The sequence below is a fragment of the Prionailurus viverrinus genome, chromosome C2, assembly GCF_022837055.1.
Source record: "Prionailurus viverrinus isolate Anna chromosome C2, UM_Priviv_1.0, whole genome shotgun sequence".
Lineage (NCBI taxonomy): Eukaryota > Metazoa > Chordata > Mammalia > Carnivora > Felidae > Prionailurus > Prionailurus viverrinus.
Window position 1 is genome coordinate 16,781,762 of NC_062569.1, and position 20,112 is coordinate 16,801,873.

At 49.8% G+C, this 20,112-nt stretch overlaps 1 protein-coding gene across 3 annotated transcripts in view; it reads right to left on the reverse strand.

The window, feature by feature from the left end:
- Window positions 1-20,112, reverse strand: part of RARB (retinoic acid receptor beta) — a 174,190-nt gene that overhangs the window by 24,547 nt on the left and 129,531 nt on the right. For all 3 annotated transcript variants that reach the window (XR_007155534.1, XM_047874386.1, XM_047874387.1), the window contains exon 4: window positions 3,949-4,109. Coding sequence is in view for 2 of the 3 variants with exons in the window: in XM_047874386.1 (XP_047730342.1) it covers window positions 3,949-4,109 (161 nt within the window). In the remaining variant the exon portion in view is untranslated. The remainder of the gene's footprint in view (window positions 1-3,948; window positions 4,110-20,112) is intronic.

A 20,112-nucleotide genomic window follows, 5' to 3' on the forward strand; every position in this document is an offset into this window, starting at 1 on the left:
TATTTCCACTTTCCCTGTTGGATCCAAAAGAGGTGTAGAAAGTCCCCACAAAGTGCTTAGGATGATGGGAACGGACGGTGTCTCACCAAAGAGAGATGGATGGGGAGGGGTCCTGGAGGCCGTCAGGGAAGCTCCCTGCCTTGGGCCTTTCAAAAGCGGACCCCGAGACTAGGATCTGAACGCAAGCAGCTTACTGGGAAAAGGTCTCAGGAAGCACTGGGGGGGGGGGGGGGGGAGGGGAAGGAGGTCCAGGAAGACCATCCCTGTGGGCACGTGGGCTCCTCTTGCTGGGAAGCCCTGGGAAATGGTTTAGAGAATACCTAAGGGGTCTCTTCCCCAGGGGCAAGGAAGCTACAGCTTCACCCACCAGCTTCTACTTGTTCTTGGGTGGGGCATTAGTGCCCCACGTGAGCCAAGCAGCTCCAGTAGCCAGAGCAAGCCTTCAGGGAGGGTCACGCTTGCAGTGTGAGCCCTGGGACAGGGCTGGGGCCCTGCCAGCCCCTGCTGCGCTCTCTGGGAAGGCTGGGCAGGCAGCCTCACTAGCCTGGACACAGGGAGAACCAGACCTGTGGTATAAAGAGAATCCAAAAGGAGAGGCTACCGGGTTTGGAGGGAGGCCCGGGGTAAGGGAAGGTTGTAGAGGCCGAGGCCGACCAGAATCCTGGGCCGGCTTTTGGGGTGGGAAGGAGCTATGCCGACTATCAGAGGGAGGTCTGTCCCGAAGGAGCATTTTGGTCCCAGGCCCTTTAGGAAGCCAGGCCACACCAGGGCATGTGTTCTAGGCAGAGGCAATGCTACACCTTGTGTTTGCCCAGCCTTCCCCCAGAGTAGAGTGGACGCCATTTCATCGGGTTACCAGGTGAGTCAGGGCCTGGGGGACGGCCTAGACCACACTAAGGGATCCCGCCTGGGCCAGAAGGGAGAGACCACTAATATCGTAGCAAATGATCCCGGATATTGTCAGAAAATGTCTCTCACCTCATGACCTGGCTCCAAAGTCTCCACTTCCAGAAAGCCCTCCCTACTTTGACTGTTCTCTTTTACTCTGTCTTTTCCGGAGCTCACGGTGTATTTATTCCTTGAGAACAGGTACCCCCTCTCACCTAGATGCCCAGTGGTTCCCCCTTCCATTCTACCTTGCCATCCGCCCTCTTCATATATCCTGTGTATGGCATGGTTAAAAGGGCTGTCCCTGGACTCAGGCTGTTCACAGTCAAGTCCCACTTATTGGCTATGAGACCCGGGGAAAGTAAATTTGCTTTCTCATCTCAGTTTACTCATCTGCAATATGGAAGCAAACATACCCACTTCACAATGTCCCCATAAGGAGTCAAAGATTTAATATTTATTTAGCACGGTCCCTGGTACATAGTAAATGCTCAATAAGTATTAGCCGTAGTAATAATGGCGATAACAATAAAGGCTCCTGATGACAAATGTCTATTCTTTTCCATTATTTACAAACTAAAATACAAATTCCTGAGCGTTCAAGGTTCTGCAAGGCTATTTCTTTCTCACTTCCCGGTCCCTCCCAATTTAGTCTTGCCCTTCCCCTCACCTCCTTCTGTCCTTTCCCTGGGCCCATCCTCAGTTGATTTCCTGGCTGCTGAGGTCAGGATGCGTGCACCTTGATACTAAGCCCCAGACAGTGCCTGGGAGTATTTCTAAAAGGAATAGGTGATACTCTCCTTGGCACCGGTAATGAATCACCTTGCTTCTCCGTAGTGCCAGAAACACCTGGCATGGGACCAGGTGCCCGGAGCATCAGTTCACACACAGCGAATGGATACGTGGTGGCTGTGGCTTCTGCCACATCACTGTTTTTTTACAGGTCCCATTGCTGAAGCTTTTCAGGAAGTACTGAATTTTTCTAACCCCTTTATATCATCCCCATTCCACAGAAGGGAAAAATGAGGCCGAGAGAAGTTAATAACTTGCACATGGTCACATGGCCGATCGGTGGCTGAGCAGGAGTGAAGCCACGTTCATCTGGTTCGAGCGTCCTTGCTCTTGATGAGTCACCCTGCGCCACCTCTTGGTCCACGGGCCTACTTTGCCTCTCGGTTTAAAAGAGAAGCTCCTTTACGGCGCCCGGCCTTGTCCTGCACTGGGTCTGCTCTGGGCTAGGATGCCGTTCCCCAAGCTCGGTGGGGGCCTGTCCGCTGAATCAGGCCCTTCCCTGGGCCCGGTTCGGTGGGTGAAGCACACCAAACGTCTCTCCTCCTTGACACCAAGGGCCTGGGTGGGCCCCCGAGTCCTCCTGAGTCTTGCTACTCAGAGTCTGGCTCACGGCCTCTGCCAGGCAGAGTGTGGTCTGCAGCCGCGCCTGAAACGCCCCCGCGGCCCCCATCGCGACGCTGAACCTGTTGGATCGGAACCCGCCGGTCAGCAAGACAGCCAGGTGCCTCAGAAGTGAGCACGCTGAGGTCTGGGGAGCACCGCTCTTGGTCCGTCCCGCGCCCTGGAGCCAGGCTTCGGTGTGGCCCCGCCTAACTGCGGCCACCCGCCGGGCAGCCGCGCACGCACCCGAGAAGCCGCCCGACGCGTTCTCCGACTGATCTCATGGCAAACCCTCTGCGCCTGCTTCCGGTTACCATTCCTGTTTTACAGAAAAAGCGGTGACGGCACCCTCGAAGGCACGCCCGCAAGCTCCCCAAAGCGGCCTCGCAGGCCCTGCGCTCACTGTTCCTGGTCTTTCTGCATCACCGTTTCCTCTTTACGTTCGGGACCTTTCACGCTCTTCTCTTCCCGGCGCGCCAGTCACCCAACCAGCAAAGGCTATAACTGGGTTTAAAAAAATTTCTTTGAATGTTTCTTGATTTCTCAGGTGGGCGGAGGGGCAGAGAGAGGGAGGAAAAGAGAGAATCCCAAGCAGACTCCACACTGTCAGCACCGAGCCCGATGTGGCGCTCGAACTCACAACCGTGAGATCATGACCTGAACCGGAATCCAAAGTCGGCCTCTTCCCCGACTGGGCCACCCAGGTGCCGCAGATAATTGGATTTCTAAAAAATACATTTACCAGCATCTTAGGCAAGCAACGTAAGCTACTTAAGGAGGCCAGAACAGCATTCTAGTTATATTCATTCATTCGTTCGCTCATTCACTCATTCATTCAACAAATAACTTACTGAGTGCCTATTACATGCCATGTGCTGGGAATTGGTCTCAGTGAACATAATACACGCAAAAACCAGCTTAAAAAAATGGAAGTAGCTCATGGGTCTTCAGTGACATATCCCAGACCCGTCAATATACGTCACCCACCCTTGATCCCACATCCTCCCCCCTCCTGCCTTGTCTTCATGTCTACGCGCAGTGAGAGCCATTTCTGGCACAGCTCTGGGAGCGCAGCGGGCGCTCCTGCCTCCCCGGGGAGGAGTCACGCCTGTGCTTTCCCCAGCCCTGGCTTAGGGGGCTGACACCCTCTCTCAAGCCAGACCGTGGCCCGGGGAGGGCCCCATAACGTTGGTTGGACTTCACAGCTGGAGGTAGGTTTTTAAAAGATGGCCCCGTGCCCCCTCTACGTGCCCCCCCCGGGCTCTGTACAGGCGTCTGTCATGACGGCTGCAACACCTCACCGGTTTCCCGTGTCTCCTTCACCAGGCTGTGCGTCCCCTCGAGGAGCGACCTTATCTTGGTCACTCATGTCGCCAGTGCCTTGCACACGGCCTGCACACAGTAAGTGCTCAGTCTGTGTTTCCTGGGCACACGCATGCTTGTGTGACTGGATGGGAGGAAACACCCAGCCTTCTCAGTGACTGTGCCAAGGCCACCACACGAAGGGAGGCGGCCACTGCGTAGCCCCACGCCGTCCACCTACATGGTCTGGCCTGAATCTGGGTGGACGTGCCCTCCAGGGCAAGGGGAGAGGGAAGGAGGGAGCCAACACGCATGCAAGGGCCTGCACCTACCCTCCCGGCAGCCTCGGGCGGAAGCGTCTCTTACCGTGGTGTATTTACCCAGCTGGCAGAGTGACGGGAAGGTTTCCTGGTGAGCTTTCCGGATCTTCTCTGTGAGATCGTCCAGCTCAGCCGTCATCTCATAGCTTTCCGTGCATTCCTGCTTCGAAGGCTCCTTCTTTTTCTTGTTCCTATCATTCCTGACAGCTGGAAATGAGAGAGAAGGCAAACCAGGGGTCATTAATGGCCGGGCCTGTGCTGCAAGCTTCCATCTCCCAACGCTGCCTGGACTCACTTGACACTTGGAACAGGAACAGTGGGGAAAGGTGCCATGAACACATCTCCCAAGAAGAGAGGCTTGGCGGCCAGAAGGGCCAGGCGGAGAGGAAGGTTTGTCTGTGTGTGCACCTGCCAAGTAATTCTTAAAGAGTTACTTTAAGGGTCGCCCAAAAGGCTGAGAGCCTCAGTTTGTTTGGACAGAACTTTCTATGTGGACCAGTCCTCAAAAGATGGATTTTTCCAAATGCCTCCCCATTCCCTCCCACCCAGTTCCAGAGGCTCCGAGGGAACCACTCAGGCCCGGGAGACACGTTGCTGAACCAAAATCCTTCTTTTTGTTCACGAATCATGATTCGTGATTCCTAGCTAAGCCTTCTGGTTTGTTTTTGTTGTTGTTATTGTCTTTTAGTTTCCTGAATGAACGGACCCTTTTGAAGAGATTCATCTCAAAGGTGATGGGATGGTGATTTTTGTCCCTTCGTGCTTTTCTGCTTCCTAGACTTTTGGTATTCATCGCATAATCTTTTATGATTATTTGCAAATACTGTATTAATGTATTACACATTGTATACATCATATATAATATTTAAATAAAATGTTTATGATCACTTATTGTTAAAAAAAGTTATTTGAAAACAATAATCTATGCGTTGTGGGCCCCTGGCCTGAAAAACGACTGGTCCACTCATTTGCTTATTCATCTATAGCCGCTCCACTCTACATCTTGTCTGGCCCACTGACCCCTCGGCAGGTGCGGTCTTTGCCTCAGCACTTTGGCAGCTGAGCGCGACGCCAGGATGAGTCGAGTCCCAGGACCCGGGGCCGTGGAAACCCACGCTTCCCCTTGCACCACAGAGCTCTCAGATGACTTCAAACCCGAGTGTCACGCAAACCCTAGGATCTCCCGGGGAAGGGAACCGCAACCCAGGGAGGCCAACAGGTGAAACCAGACCGCACGAGCCCCTCCGGGGCGTCCCCATTCCCCGGGGACCTGGGGGTGGCCAGGCTGGACACCACCTGGCCGTGTATGCCACCGCCATGATCTGCGAATCTGTGCTGCAAAATGACCCAGGTCATAATCCGATCTGCCCTAAGAGGATTTGGCTTGTGTTGCCTCCCTGAGAGCACCCGGGGTGATCTGAGAACTGGCAGCTCCCTGGGTCTACACGGTGAGGATCCCGAGGCCCCATATGGGGCAGACTGAAATGAAGGCTTGGGGAGCTGGGGAGCGCAGCAAGGTGGAAGGAAACAGATGGGGATGGGGAGGGAGTGCGTGAACGGTACTGAAGGATCCCAGTGTCTGTATAAGTCACTTACTCCTGACCTGGAGGGAGGGCAGCTGGGGCGAATATTCACATTTCTCGAGCATCTTAAGCATTGTACTGGGAACCGTGTCCGCAGCATCTCATTTAATCCCCTGATCAGGGAGGTGATTTTAAACTCATCTTACAGATGAAGAAACTGAGTGTCAGAGAGACTGAAGAATGTTTACACAGTTGACAAGTTCTCTCTTCGCTTGGACTCACTCGCTCTTAAGGGAGCGGACACGTTTGAGAAGAAAACAATACCTCTCCAGAGGATTTTCCTCCCCCAGGACTCTGAAATGACACTGTTCTTTGGCTCAGAACATTTCCAGATTAAGGTGAGTGGTAACGACAGTGTGAAGTAACTCAGCCTCAAATGTATTACTTTTCCGTGTAGACTGGCCAAGTGCCCAGACCATTCCTAGCAGGTGTGGGACGCAGGGGGAGGAGGACAGCATATGGTTTAAAGCAGTCAGAAAGCAAAGGATACGGTCAGCAAAGGAGGGACCGTGAGGAAGGGGGTAGTGCACGGCAGCCGAGACGCCCCCACGACGCTCCTCAAGGACGGAGTCTGGGTCTGCGAGGGGAGGCTGGGGCCTGACGCCTTGTGTGTGAGCACCACGGGCTCTCCATGCAGGTGAGCGGGCTTCCCTGACCCCTGCCCGTGACCCTCGTCATTTGCTAACACAAGAGCCCTACGTGAGCAGTGAGGGTCCTTCCAAAACAGAGCTCTAAGGGAAGCAGTCTGGCAGTCCCTCGAGAAGCTAGAGAGTTGCCACACGATCCAGCAATCCCATTCCTGGGTCCACCCAAGGGAACAGAAAAGAAGCGTTCATGCAAAACCTGTAAACCAATGTTCACAGCAGCCCTTCCCGTAAACAGCCCCGCGGTGGAAACAACCCACATGTCCATCACCTGACGAATGGATAAACGGCCGTGGCGCATCCACACGGAATATCTTTGGCCACGAAGGAGTGAAGTACAGACCCACGTTACGACGTGGATGAACCCTGACAACGTTATGCTCCACGAAAGAAGCCAGTCACAGAAGGCCGCGTGTTGTGTGTTTCTATTTATACGAGACGTACAGAGAAAGCAAACCGGTAGGCAGGAGGCAGATCAGTGGTTGCCGAGGGCTGGGGCTCATGGAAGATCAGCACTGACTGCTAACGGGATTTTCTTTTTAGGGATATGTGAATGTTCTGGAATTAGGTAGTGGGAATGGCTGTACAACCTTGTGAATATACTACAAACCACTGAACCGCACACTTTAAAATGATGAATGCTACGCTCTGTGAATTATACCTTAAAATAAGGGAAAAAAAAAACAACCCAGCCCCCTGAGGGAGGCCACAAGTCACTGAACGCTACGAACTGCTGTGAGTGGAATCAGAGGCCAAGATGGCGACCTGTGACCACCCAACACAGCAGTGACCGTAATGCCACTTTTTGATTGCTTAGCAAGGGCGAGCCACCGCCTTAAGCAATTCAAGAATTCTAGTTCACTGAATTCCACAGTGAACCGGGTGAGGTAGGCATTAAAATTCCATTTCTACACTCTCAGAAGCTTGAGGCCCAAGATCACCCTCTTTGAAAGTAGTCAAGCCAAGATTTCAGTGGAATATACACAAAAACAGACAGAGGAACCACACACATAATTACCCATGATCGCATCCCCAGGCGAGTCTGTAGGACCTTGAGAAGGATCTGCGCTTCTCAGCATTCTGCTTCACCGTCCCCCAATCCACCCACAGCCCCCCGGACCATCACCTGGAAAACGCATGTGAGGAAAGACAGCCCTGGAGGTTACCTGGGAGGTGGTAGGGGGGGCACTCCGTGAGCTGCCCCCACGGATCATCTGTACCAAGCCCGAAAGTGAGAGGTGAGGTCAGGTGGGAAGGGGACCCTGGTGAGCTGTAGCAGGGCACCGAGTGGGGGCACTCAGTTGGGTTGTGCAGACAGCACCCGCCATTTGCAAAAATAATAAGCCGTGAAGCCAGAGCTCCATTTTCTGCGCTTTGAGGCCCAAACTCAGAGCACTCTTACCAGCTGACTGACTGCCAGGGGACCAGTGTGTAACACCATAGGCTCCCTTCCAGACAGCTCCCTGCCCTCCCAAGGCGGAGTGCCCTTCCTACTGTCTCCATGACCAAAGGGCTACTGGGACTCTCGGGTACTCCTCTCCAACTGCAAGACGCAATGACCCGCTGGTAACGATGCTCCAATCACGGAAAGGTTCATAAGCTGATGGAGATGTCTCGTAAACACATGGCTTCAACAACTGCTTTGCTCAATGGTTTTAAACTGCGGTGGATTGCAGATGTGGGATCTGGGCCACGCGTGGGGATGGCTGCCAAGAGCCACCAGAGTCAAGGAGGCGATGCAGTACATGGGACGCCATGAGGGCTTGGGGACGGTGGCTTCGTCCAGCTTCGGGGGACTCGTGGTAAGCAGCATCTGGGGCAGTATGGGGCAAGGGGTGATACAGGTGCTGCAGGGGGCCAGGGACCTGGTATGGACACTGGCTTCATCATCGTCCCAGGGGATTCAGCCCCTCTCAGAGCTTCCCTGAAGGCAGCGGCGCCCTCCCAGAGGTGCACGGACGTCTGCTAGGTGGGACGGCCAGTCTACCATCAAGGCTCACATGGCCTGGCCGTACAGGAAGAAGAACTCAAGGCCCTTCCACGTGGAAATGGTGGGCCCAAACACTGAGGATCTGTGGGCTTTATCACGAGGTCCACGGCTGCAAGTGGCAGTGATGCTTCTCCAGAAGCCACATGGGAGCGGCCCCAAATGAACAGATGGGCTCATTTCTTCGTTTTCTGGCCATTCATTCATTCAAATGTTGTCTGAGCCTCTAGTAGGGACCATCTGCTGCAGGGAGGAAATAACAGTGGAGCCACGCAGATGGTTCCTGCTACCATGGAGCTCACTTACGGTAAGAGCCAGACATTCATCACCCGACAGCAACAGTAACAATAATAACGAGAACAGGGCATCGCTATTAGGATACCTACCGTGACTCATCCTGGAGAATTCTTACAATGTTGAAAATGTTAATTACAGCTACCCTAGCAGCTATGGGGCACTCCCCAAAGCCTTCTACTCATAATTAGGCCATACAACAACCGATCACTATCATTATGCCTATTTTGCAGATGAGACAACTGAGGCACAGAAAGCTAAGCAGCCTGCCCAAGGCCATGCATTTTAGAAGTGATGTAGTGGGGATCTGAACTCAGACAACCTGGCATCAGAGTCCTCATTCTTTTTTTTTTTTAATGTTTATTTATTTTTGACAGAGAGAGAGACAGAGCATGAGCGGGAGAGGGGCAGAGAGAGAGAGGAAGACACAGAATCCGAAGCAGGCTCCAGGCTCCGAGCTGTCAGCATAGAGCCCGACGCGGGGCTTGAACTCACAGACCGCGAGATCACGACCTGAGCTGAAGTCGGACGCTCCACTGACTGAGCCCCCCAGGCGCCCCCAGAGTCCTCATTCTTAACCACTGTATTTGGTCATGTCATACACATTCACAGTTCTGCGACATGGTGCCATGAAGGATGGTGCATGTGTATCACTGGCGCGCGCGCGTGTGTGTGTGTGTGTGTGTGTGTGTAGGGACAAGGGGCTCTGATCCAGGATGGGGAGGCTGATTCTGGGGAAAGGGGAGAGCGAGTTGAGGGGAGGGATGGGAAGGGAGGTGGGAGCCTAGGGAGTCCGGGCTGTACAACTGATGCTCAGCCCCAAAGGCCGCCTGTGACGTTGGTGGCCGGCCTCTCCCTCCACTCCCACGGAAGGGATGCTGGCTGCCACGGGCACCAATATACCTGTGATGGATCCGAGGGTTGACCGACGGCTTTCAGGCACAGTGCATCCCATAGGCACGGGCGGTGGGATGGTGGGGGCACATACCGTCGCCTCTGTGTCGGAGCCTCTATCTCAAGGTGGGGGCCGATTACCGTCTCACAGGGCCATCCCCTCCCAGTCTGAATATCTGGATGGCCAAGGTCACATTTTGTCTCTGTCTCCCGAGGGCCGAAAACAGTGTCTGGCCCACAGTGGGGGCTCAGAAACTGTTCTGTGAGGGACAAGGTGAGCATGTGACTAAATGTGGAGTCTGCTCTGTGTGCAACAAGAGCTCACCCGAGCCTCTTCCTTCCAGAAATCAGAGGTCTCATCTCCATGTCGGGGCCCGCGGGGCATTCAAGAACCACTCGAGCCACCGCGGCCAGAGCCAGCAGGCTGACAAAGCAGGTGGGGCGCCCGAAGGGTCACGAGTATGATTTACACACCTGGGCGAGCCGGGCCTGATGTCTGCAAAGCGCTTCTTGGAACGCAAGGTGCTCCATAAAATATCAAGTATTCTCCTTGTGAGGGCCAAGCGCCACAAATCAGACTTGGTGGCGTAAAAGTAACATATTTATGATCCACTATCATATTGCAAATGAAATGAACGTAATAAAAGTGTCACTTATACAAATACCTCTGATGTACGGATCTCGACCTATGAATATGAAAACAGACACCCAAGCACTTTTATTTGAATGTCTAATCATGGAAATAAATGAAGTCATGTTCATTTTAATGTGTGCACTTGTGCATGTATCCAGAATATTGATTTCCACGCACACAATAAAAATGTAATGTGGGAAACATGCAAAGGCTGTGGGTTTCACTTGGATTCAGGAAGTGATGGAAACAACGCTTCGCTAAAGATTCCATGACGTCAAAAAAAAGAAAGAAAGAGAAAAAGAAAAATACAGTCGACGGCGTTTTTGCCCATAACGTTCTCTATGTTCAGTGTAGGAAAGGAAGCATAGCGGTCTGTTTATTCTTGTTCGAATATTAAAGTCTGGGGTTCGTTCATCTGGAGTCTTCACCTTGCTAACTACAGAAACAATGGGTCACAGTTGGTGATGTGAGCTATCTGGAGGCTGTGCATGGGGGAGAGCCTGTAACTAACACACCCACACACTTAAAACCACAAAAATAGAGTTGAGTTTAAAAATAATTTTGCTGAATTAATTATGTAGATGAACCGTGAACCGATGGATCTGAAGGCAGAGGGATGTAGGACTAACAAAGACAGACTTTTCCCATTATTTCGGGGTGTGGGGGTTGGTGCTCAAACGTGGAGCACAGTAGGTCCCGCGGTAAAGGTGGGCAGAGTTGGGCGAGTGAATATTCCTCAAGATCAGAATCTCCTTAAAGGTGGAGACCGTGTCCTGCACCTAACACAGCACTTTAACCACGTAAGCACTAGTCAAAGTTTGCACAAATACAGAGAAAGGAGGTTAGTGAATGAGGCTACAAGGAAGTCCCCCCACCCCCCCACACACCCAGGGACACAGGCCTTTGGGACCAGACTGAGGGCGGGGCACCAGAGTATCTGTTAAAGTGAATACTGTGATTGCAGGGCTCCAACCTGGGAGGCAGCAGCACGTGGGTGGGGACTTGGAAAGGCGATGTGCCCCCCCCCCCGGCCCCCCACAAGTGCAACGTGTTAAGGGATGGCCTGGCTGTTCACAGTGCCAGTGACGGAGCAGGGGAGCATACTTAGAATTTTTACAGAATATTAACTATGCAAGTCATAAGAGAAGCAGTCTGGACATAGCATTCTCGGAGTTTAACAAGGATCTACCAGCCTAGCTCAGCTTCTTAAAGTTATTCAAAGCACTTACAGAAAATCTCTGAAATATCATAATGTACCAAATGCCAAATACCTCTTTCCGGTTAAAGTGGAATATTATACTAATAAAATTTTTAAAACCATTTGAAACACCGTTTCCTCTCCCTGGTCGCTTGTAGATATGGAGATTTTACCTCCTCTCGAGTGGAGAGCCTGCCCTTTGTCTTTCATTTCCAAATCCTTTCTTCCTCCTCTGTCTGGCCTGCCGTGGCCAGCCCTGCCCAGCCCTGCCCTGGCCATATTCCTTTCCAGGCAGGCCCCATGTGGTGGGCATCCTTGCAAGGCAAGAGTTTAAAGCTCTGTTACAAGTGACAGATCCTTTCCTTTGGGCAAGAGTCTTGTACGAACCATAGGAAACATCCTAAGTTCAACTCCAGGGACATTAAAACATTCCTGCATGAGGTATAAAAGCGGGAGCTTTGACAATGAGCAGGTGAGAAGGTGCGAAGTGCCTCTGAGACACCTTCCTTCATAATTAGTGGAGCTTCTCTGCATGTTCCCCTGGACGGCAATGGGCTACTCTCAGTGACCAAATCCTGTCCGCGGGAGGCAGATGTGCCCTTGGCTTTGGGCTTGTGACAGAGCCATCCCACACGACGAGGGCTGAGAGGAAGGTCTTAACTGATGGCATAAAACTGAATATTAAGAAATGGAAATTTAAGGGGCGCTTGCATGGCTTAGTCGGTTAAGGGTCTGACTTCGGCTCAGGTCATGATCTGGGGGTTTGTGAGTTCCAGCCCAGCGTTGGGCTCCGTGCTGACAGCTCAGAGCTTAGGGCCTGCTTTGGACTCTGTGTCTCCCTCTCTCTCTCTCTGCCCCTCCCCTGTCTCTCTCTCTCAGAGAGAGTGCTCTCTCTCTCAAAAATAAACACTAAAATTTTTTTTTTAATGTAAATTTAAGGGGCGCCTGGGTGGCTCAGTCGGTTAAGCGTCCAACTTCGGCTCAGGTCATGATCTCACAGTTCGTGGGTTTGAGCCCCGCATCGGGCTCTGTGCTGATGGCTCAGAGTCTGGAGCCTGCTTCCGATTCTGTGTCTCCCTCTCTCTCTTCCCCTCCCCCTCCCCCACTCATGCTCGGTCTCTCTCTCCTTCAAAAATAAACATTAAAAAAAATTTTTTTTAAATGGAAATTAAAAAAAATTTTTTTTCAACGTTTATTTTTATTTTTGGGACAGAGAGAGACAGAGCATGAACAGGGGAGGGGCAGAGAGAGAGGGAGACACAGAATCGGAAACAGGCTCCAGGCTCTGAGCCATCAGCCCAGAGCCCGACGCGGGGCTCGAACTCACGGACCGCGAGATCGTGACCCGGCTGAAGTCGGACGCTTAACCGACTGCGCCACCCAGGCGCCCCTTAAATGGAAATTTAAGACACTGAGGTTGTCGCCCTCTGTGTCTTACTCAGGAGTAAGTAAACCCTCACACCTATGGCATGATCAACTCATGTTCTTTTTAAATATCTCCAGTTTACAAAAAGGAGAGTTCAGTATCTGTTCCCATAAGCCATACTCGTGGGCAGGAAGTTCTTTGTTATATCAAACTGAAGTTCACTCTGTTGAGTTCAACCTACCCTCCTGTATCTGAAAGACTGGTGCATTTTTTTTTTTTTAACTGTAACTTCTTTGTAAAAATGCGGGCAGTGTCAGATTCAGGAATCAACTGTCTTAGAGTAAGGATCCATACATCTAGGGTAAATGATGAACAGAGATCCAGGCCCATGGACTGCCTTTCAAAGCAGTATGTGACTGGAAGGAGGGGGATGACAAAAAGAAATTTCTCAGCAGAAGGCTTTCCAGATAAACCTGTATCATGGCAAATCACGTGCTTCCAAATATTAAACAACAATGTCTATCATGATAAATTCTAATGGTCAAAATTTTTATTCCTACTGTTCTCTAAACCCAATTTTCAGAAAATGAATTGTAGTCTCCTTGACATTCTTTTTTTTCATTCTTTTTAACATTTATTCATTTTTGAGAGAGAGAGAATGAGCATGAGTGGGGGAAGGGAAGAGAAGAGGGAGACACAGAATCCAAAGCAGGTGCCAGGCTCTGAGCTGTCAGCAAAGAGCCCGAGGTGGGGCTTGAACCCATGAACTGTGACATCATGACCTGAGACGAAGTTGGATGCTTAACCGACTGAGACACTCAGGCACCCCTCCTTGACACTGTTATATTTTCCCTCCTAAAACATTTTTTTTTAATTTTTATTTTTTCAATTTATTTTTTTTTAATGTTTATTTATTTTTGACAGAGAGAGAGAGACAGAGCATGAGCAGGGGAGGGGCAGAGAGAGAGAGGGAGACACGGAATCTGAAGCAGGTTCCAGGCTCCGAGCTGTCAGCACAGAGCCCGATGTGGAACCCAAACTCATAGACTGTGAGATCATGACCTGAGCCGAAGTCGGACGCTCAACCGAGTGAGCCACCCAGGTGCCCCAAAACATTTTTTTAAAAACAGAAATGAGGCATTTAGCCTGGAGAAAGCTCTGAGGAGGCTCAGGAATTTCTCTTGGGGAGCATGACCCTTTGACATACCCTGCAGAATGGGAGCATCAGATGGGGGGTGCCTGGAAAGGGGAGCCATGTTTGCATGGTGGTTTGACTGCAAACGTGGCCCTAATCCTCTGTGTCTTCCTATTTCACCCCGTTTGCATTGACTTTGCAGCCTTTCCCATCAAGAGGTGGAGACAACTCCACAGCCCACCTATCTGGGGTGGCTTGTGAATCACTTTAACCAACAGGATGCAGTGGAAGTAATATTATACCATTTCCAAGAGATCTCGCACACTTCTGCCTGCCCCTCTCAGAACGTCATCCCTGTGTATGAACAAGCCTGGGCTAACCTGCTGGAAAATGAGAGACCGTGCGGAGGAGAGCCCAATTAGTCCAGCTGAGACCATCTGAGATCAATCTAGAGCCAACCTGCCCATAAATCTGGGAGAGCATTCAGAGAAGATGAGCAGAATTGCCTACCCTATCTGAAGCCGACCAGAGTCTCACGAGAGAGCCCGGTGGACCCAGAAGGACCACCCAGCCGATCAATAGTTTTATAAGCAATAATAAATGCTTATTGTTTCAAGCCACTGAGCTTTGGGGTAGTATGTTATACAGCAATAGCTAACTGATATGGCGTCGGTAGCACATACCCATGTATGCTTTTGCCCCCTGGTATGTCTGAATCAACGGTTGCTTTTATTCAGTGGTTAAGGCGAGGAAGAAGACAATTTGTTATTCCTCCAACACAAGGTTCAAGATCCTGCCCATATCTGTTACAACATGCAGAAATTATGAAATTGTTCTCTATGGGTTTTAAATAAACAGGAAAGGTACAACTGCCAGGTGGGAAGGACGAGGGTCAAATTCCAAAGTTTTGCATTTCAGTCCATCATTTATTGCCCGTGCAAACTCAGGGTCGTCCCTAAGTGTTCCGAAGCCTCAGTTTCCTCATCTGAAAAATGGGGACATTCTTTCTTTTCCATCACACACAGAATTCTTATATATATTTAGATATGCAAATAATTGCAACACACTGTAATATGTACTAAAGTAGTGGGAGCCCTACACTGATTTCTTATTCACCAAACGTTTATTGAGTCCTGGAGCTACTGAAAATTCGAAGTCAAATAAAGTATGCTTTATTTCTCAAATGAAATGTAGAAGACACATAATACAGACGATGAGGGTTTAATATACGTGGACTACTTTCAAATGTGAAATGTAAGACAGCAGTAGAGAAAGGAAAGAGAAAGCGATAATGAAAATTAGGAAGGAAGAAATAAAGGAGGGAGGGAGGAAAGAATTTTCATCCAAGGTAAGACCAGTGCTCCAGCCTGGGGCCCACGTAACTGGAGACTAAGGGGAGGGTGGAGGATAGGTAAGCTGAGCAATTTTTAAACTTTCAGCGGGTTCATCTCCATGGCAGGAACTTCCATGTGAACTTGACTTAGTAAACCGATGCGGCCACGTTCATCTCCTTGGGCTCCAACTTTTCCAGATACTGCCTGATACACCTGATGAATCTCTGCCTGCACCATCCGTGTGTCAATGAGGTATCCGAGAGAGAGACAAATGTCTGCATGTTTGCTGATGTGTGCCCAACACCCTATTTAGGATATTGCTGCAGAGAAGGGCCTCCATGTTGTCAAATCAATTTCGGAAACCCAAATCACCAGAGCAAGGGTCTACCTATGAATGGGTGGACGTTACATACCTAGTTAAAATGAAAAACTCTCACCTTAAGGCATTTAAATGATTTATGCCAGCTTATATATCCCTAAGTGATTCTCACTGGTATCCTTGAAATTCTAAGGATTCTAAGGGTTTTCAGAATCACCAAATGAGTATTGTTCAGTACAGCTGTTGTTCTAAAGGCATTCTATGAATTTTAATTTTTAGAGAATTGGCCATCCACATATGAGATACATGCTAGCCTACTGTTGGATATGATTAGTCAATTAACCAGAACTTCCTTTCCTAGGACACTGGGTGTTATATGTAAGTGATGAATCACTAAATTCTACTCCTAAAACCATTATTACACTAGATGTTAACTAACTTGGATTTAAATAATTTTTTTTAAAGTGAAAAAGAAGAAAAAATATAGCTCGTCAATTCAGTTTAAAAATAAAAAGATCATTACATGAAAACTTTTGAATTAATTTAAATTTACTGTTAATGTTCTTGGAGGTTACCTTAGCTCTCAAAGTTATTTTAAAAGGTATTCTTGCAATGGATGGGAGGGTTACCACTGAAGTCTCTCTTAACTATAGGTTTGTTTTCACACACCCATCCATCTGTCCATCCATCCATCCATCCATCCATCCATCCATCCATTTATCCAGTTCATCTTTTCATCATCTATGCATCTGTCCATCCATTCAGCTATTCATCTATGTGTTCATCATTTAGCCCTCCCTCCCCATTTTTTTCCTCCATTGGTCTATCCATTTATTCATCCATTGGTCTAACCTTTCATCTATGTATCCACCCAGCCACCCATGTGTTCCTCTGTTTATTTAGCTTTTCATCTGTTCAAATAGCTACTATTTTTAAGAGATTCACATTCTAGTAAAAGATAGTCACCTAAACAAATAACTATCATGCAGTGAGTTACATGCCAGAATATTAATTCACTGACTGAAGCAACAGGAATACGAAACCTACGGTGTACGTTGTAAGATGGTACTCAGATCCACAGATGAGGGAGCTGACAGTTCAGTCTGTGGGAGTCACGAAAAATATCACAGGGTAGAGGAATACTGAGCTGAGTGCCCTATAGGAGTATCCTAGGTCTTGTTCATTCTCATGTCCCTAGTGCGGTGTCTTTTCCAAGGACACTCAACAAATATTCAACGAAGGAATAAGGCTTGAAGGGGCAGGAGCCACTCTTGATGAAGAGAACACTCTGGGAAAGGCCTGAGCATGGGACAGAACACAGTTATATGACAGAAGTTGATTTCTGATGGCCTTCAAAGGATGGGTCTCAGTGGGGAAGCAGAAAGAGGTGGGAAGAACGTTCTGGACGTGGGGGATATGAGGAAATGCGTCCTGGAATGTCCACATCAGGTTTGGAGGAGAGCAGGGTGGCTGGTGTGTGCAGAGGAAGTGCAGAATGAGGATCGGTGGGGAGAGAAAATTAGATATTTCTAATCTATGTAGGGACAATGAGGAGAGGCGGGGGAAAGGGATATTTAGGAAACCCTGCAATGAAAACATACGTTGGGCTAGGTAATGGGTTCAATGTGGGGGGTGAAGAAAAAGCCTTTTAACGCTGGAACTGGGATATGGATGGTATCCCAAATAAAAGGAAACTGGGGAAGCTGATGGGGAATAAGGAATCCAGTGTGGGGCAGGAAGGTAATGAGTCTGGCTTAACGGGAGGGAACCAGAAACTGAGATGGCAAATCCGGGAAGCGATGGCTCTATGGATCAGGCCAGAGGACAGGTGTGAAGTTAGATCATTTAGGAGCCGAAATCTTAGGAGGACCATCGAGGTCATGAGGGAGATAAGCAACGGGAGAGAGAGGAAGGAAAAAGGAACTGGGCCTTGGGAAGTGCCAGCGGTTGGGGGGAAAGGGAACAGGACACAATGGTGGAGGCAGATGAACAACGGGCAGGAAAACTGGGATGCTAAAAAAATCATGGCAATGGATTTCCACGGAGAAAAGGATCCAAAGCGGCAGCAGCCTGGCCAAGTGTCCACTGTGGCTGACAGTCAGAAAGAAAGAAGAGGAAGCAAAGTTCACTGGTTTTGGCAATGGAGAAAGCGACGACTTTCAAGAGAACATTTATAGCAGGGCCCCGAGGGCGGAAGGCAGACTGGGGGCGGGGAGGGTTAGGAGGAGGCCAGAGAAAGCCCTTCAAAACTCAACCTGGGAAATACCCTTGAGTCCAGGCACTTGAAAACTTGTTTTTCTATAATCAAACCTGTAAGGGAGGTCAGTAGAAGCATCCACGTTTACAAACATGAAAAGCTGTATGAATTTCCGGGGGAATGTGAAATTGTTCATTTGTAGAGGCCCACTGGAAGGGCAGCATGGAGCAGGAAGATCTTGGAAGATGCATTCCCTCAGGTCTGTCTACGCAGAGAACGGAAGGAAGAGGAAGCTTTAGGTAAGCCAAGGCTGGAAGATGGGAGGGCTCTGCAGGCAGAGGACAGAGCAAGTCTGAAGAGCTGGACAGAAGCATCGGGGAGGCTCTGAAGCTCCGCACACAGGGCCGGGGCTCAAGTTCAGGCTCAGGCTGGGCCATAGCTCACGTGATCCCGTGAATGTTGCCAAGGAGACTTGGGTTTTAGGTTCGTTTGGGGTGACAATGGCAGTGATATGATCAGACTTGCCTTTTTAGGAAGGTCGCTCTGTTCTCGGTGGAGAAATGACCGGGGATGGAGAGAGCTCTGAGGTGGCTGCTAGATGTTCCAAGCGCAAGAAGAGGGCTGTCTGAGCCAGGGAGGGACTATGGGGAAGGGTCAGGGTAAGGGATGTGGGGTGACAAGCGGTGGGAAGGGGCAAGGGGTGGCCAGCTGGTTTCCGGTTTGGAGAATGACGAGGGGACAAAGAAAGAGGAACGTGATGTGCGGAATTCTCGGTGCCTGTGTGCCTTAACTGTCACATGGCCAGTCACCGACAGGGCTAGAATTCAAACACCATTCCAACCCAAACCATACACTGCTCACTCACAGAATAATTCCTGAACTGGTTGGCTTTCTACAAAGATTCGTGTTACCAAGAATGTAACGAGGACTATAATTAAGGAATTTTCCTACTTGGCCTTGGCTGCCATGAACCCTAGTGAGAGGTCACTCTCAGGCCACTCTCAAGGAAAACGTTAAAAATGAAACAGCAGAAATACGCCACGGCCCCCCCCCCCCCCCAAGTCCATCTCAGCACGTGAAGCGTCGGCCAGATTGGAGCCAACTTAGCCTTCCCTTGAGTGAACTTATCAGTTTCTCAATATAAATAAATCATCCCAAATTGTCCTCATCTGTGAAGGATCGCTAAAATGCTATTTAGTTCACAAAAATCCTCTTTCTGGCCTACACCACGTTAATTCGCAGGTATTTATTTCTCCAGAGAGTCGTCTGGAAAAGAAATAAAGCCATCTTCCCCATCTTCTGCGTACTTGGATGCCTGACATGAACAGAGAACCAAGTCTCCGTCCTGGGAACGCTTCAGCCGAGGGGTCAAAAAAAAAAAAAAATGCAAGAAGTCCAAGAAATAACACACGACGTTCCTGCCAGACCTGCACAATTCACTTCCCTCTGCCCTTCCCTTAACACCCACACCCAGAACATGCTTTTCTCTCCTTTTAATCAAAAAGACATCTGCCCATGCCTTCTAAGGTAGACACGGCCTTCAGGGCTCAGCAGGGAGAGGAAAGCAGTGCCTAAAACAGAAAGCGAGGAAGTAGTGGAAGATTCCCACCTCCCACCGTGGCCACCTATTTGTTACTAATCCATATGTTGGCGTGTGGCCATCAGTACAAGGCAGCGTTTGGGATCTATCAGGAAGACAGCTCCCATCCAAGAAGCCAGGGGAGCAACACTAGGGAGCCCTGGGGTACCTGCCGTCAATTCTAAATGTGGTCGTTAATTTAAAAATATTTACCGGGTGCCCATTATGTTCCAGGCACTGTTCCAGGTGCCGGGGATGGAACAGTGGACAAAGCAATGTTCTTGGCTTCTTGGAATTTATTTTCTTCTTGGAGAAAGCCGTCAATGGAATATACGATATAATGTCCGATAATGACAAGTATCGGGAAGGAAAATCATGAAGGGGGGGTGGGGAGAAGGGACAGGGGAAGTTGTGTAAGGAAGCGTGGGCAGGAGAGGCCACTTTGATGAGCAGGGAGAAAGATGTAGTAATGCAGTAATGTGGGTGGCTAGGAGCAGAAAGGATCGCACGTTCCAGGGCCGAGAGCTTCTCGCATACACTTGGGACGCGAGCTAGAGTAGATATTGGTCAATCTGCTTGTTCATTCACTCAATAATTTCACTCAGATCTATACAGGGAACCTATGCCACCCTATGCCTGGCACCGTGACAGCTGCTGGAGATGTTGATGGCGAAGGAGGCCATGTGGTTCCCTGATGAAGTCCCAGTCTAGACCAGGGATGGCAAGCTTTTTCCCTAAGATGCCAGGTAGTCAACGGGTAGGAGGTTCCGCAGGCCTTAGAGCCTCTGCTGCAACCACTGTGCCACTGTAGGGCACGAGGAGGCGGGGCTGTATGTCAGTGAGAAGCATGGCTGTGTTCCAAAGGAACTTTCTATTCCCAAAACCAGCTGGAGGCCAGATTTGGATATAGAACACTGAATGTACTTTGCAGTCCCATACTTTAGAAAATGTCCTTGATTGTTAAGAAGATGTTTGTGCAATAAATCCCAATTAGGGAAGAAAGGATACTTAAAAAAAAAACATTTTAATACCCACTTTCTCCCATG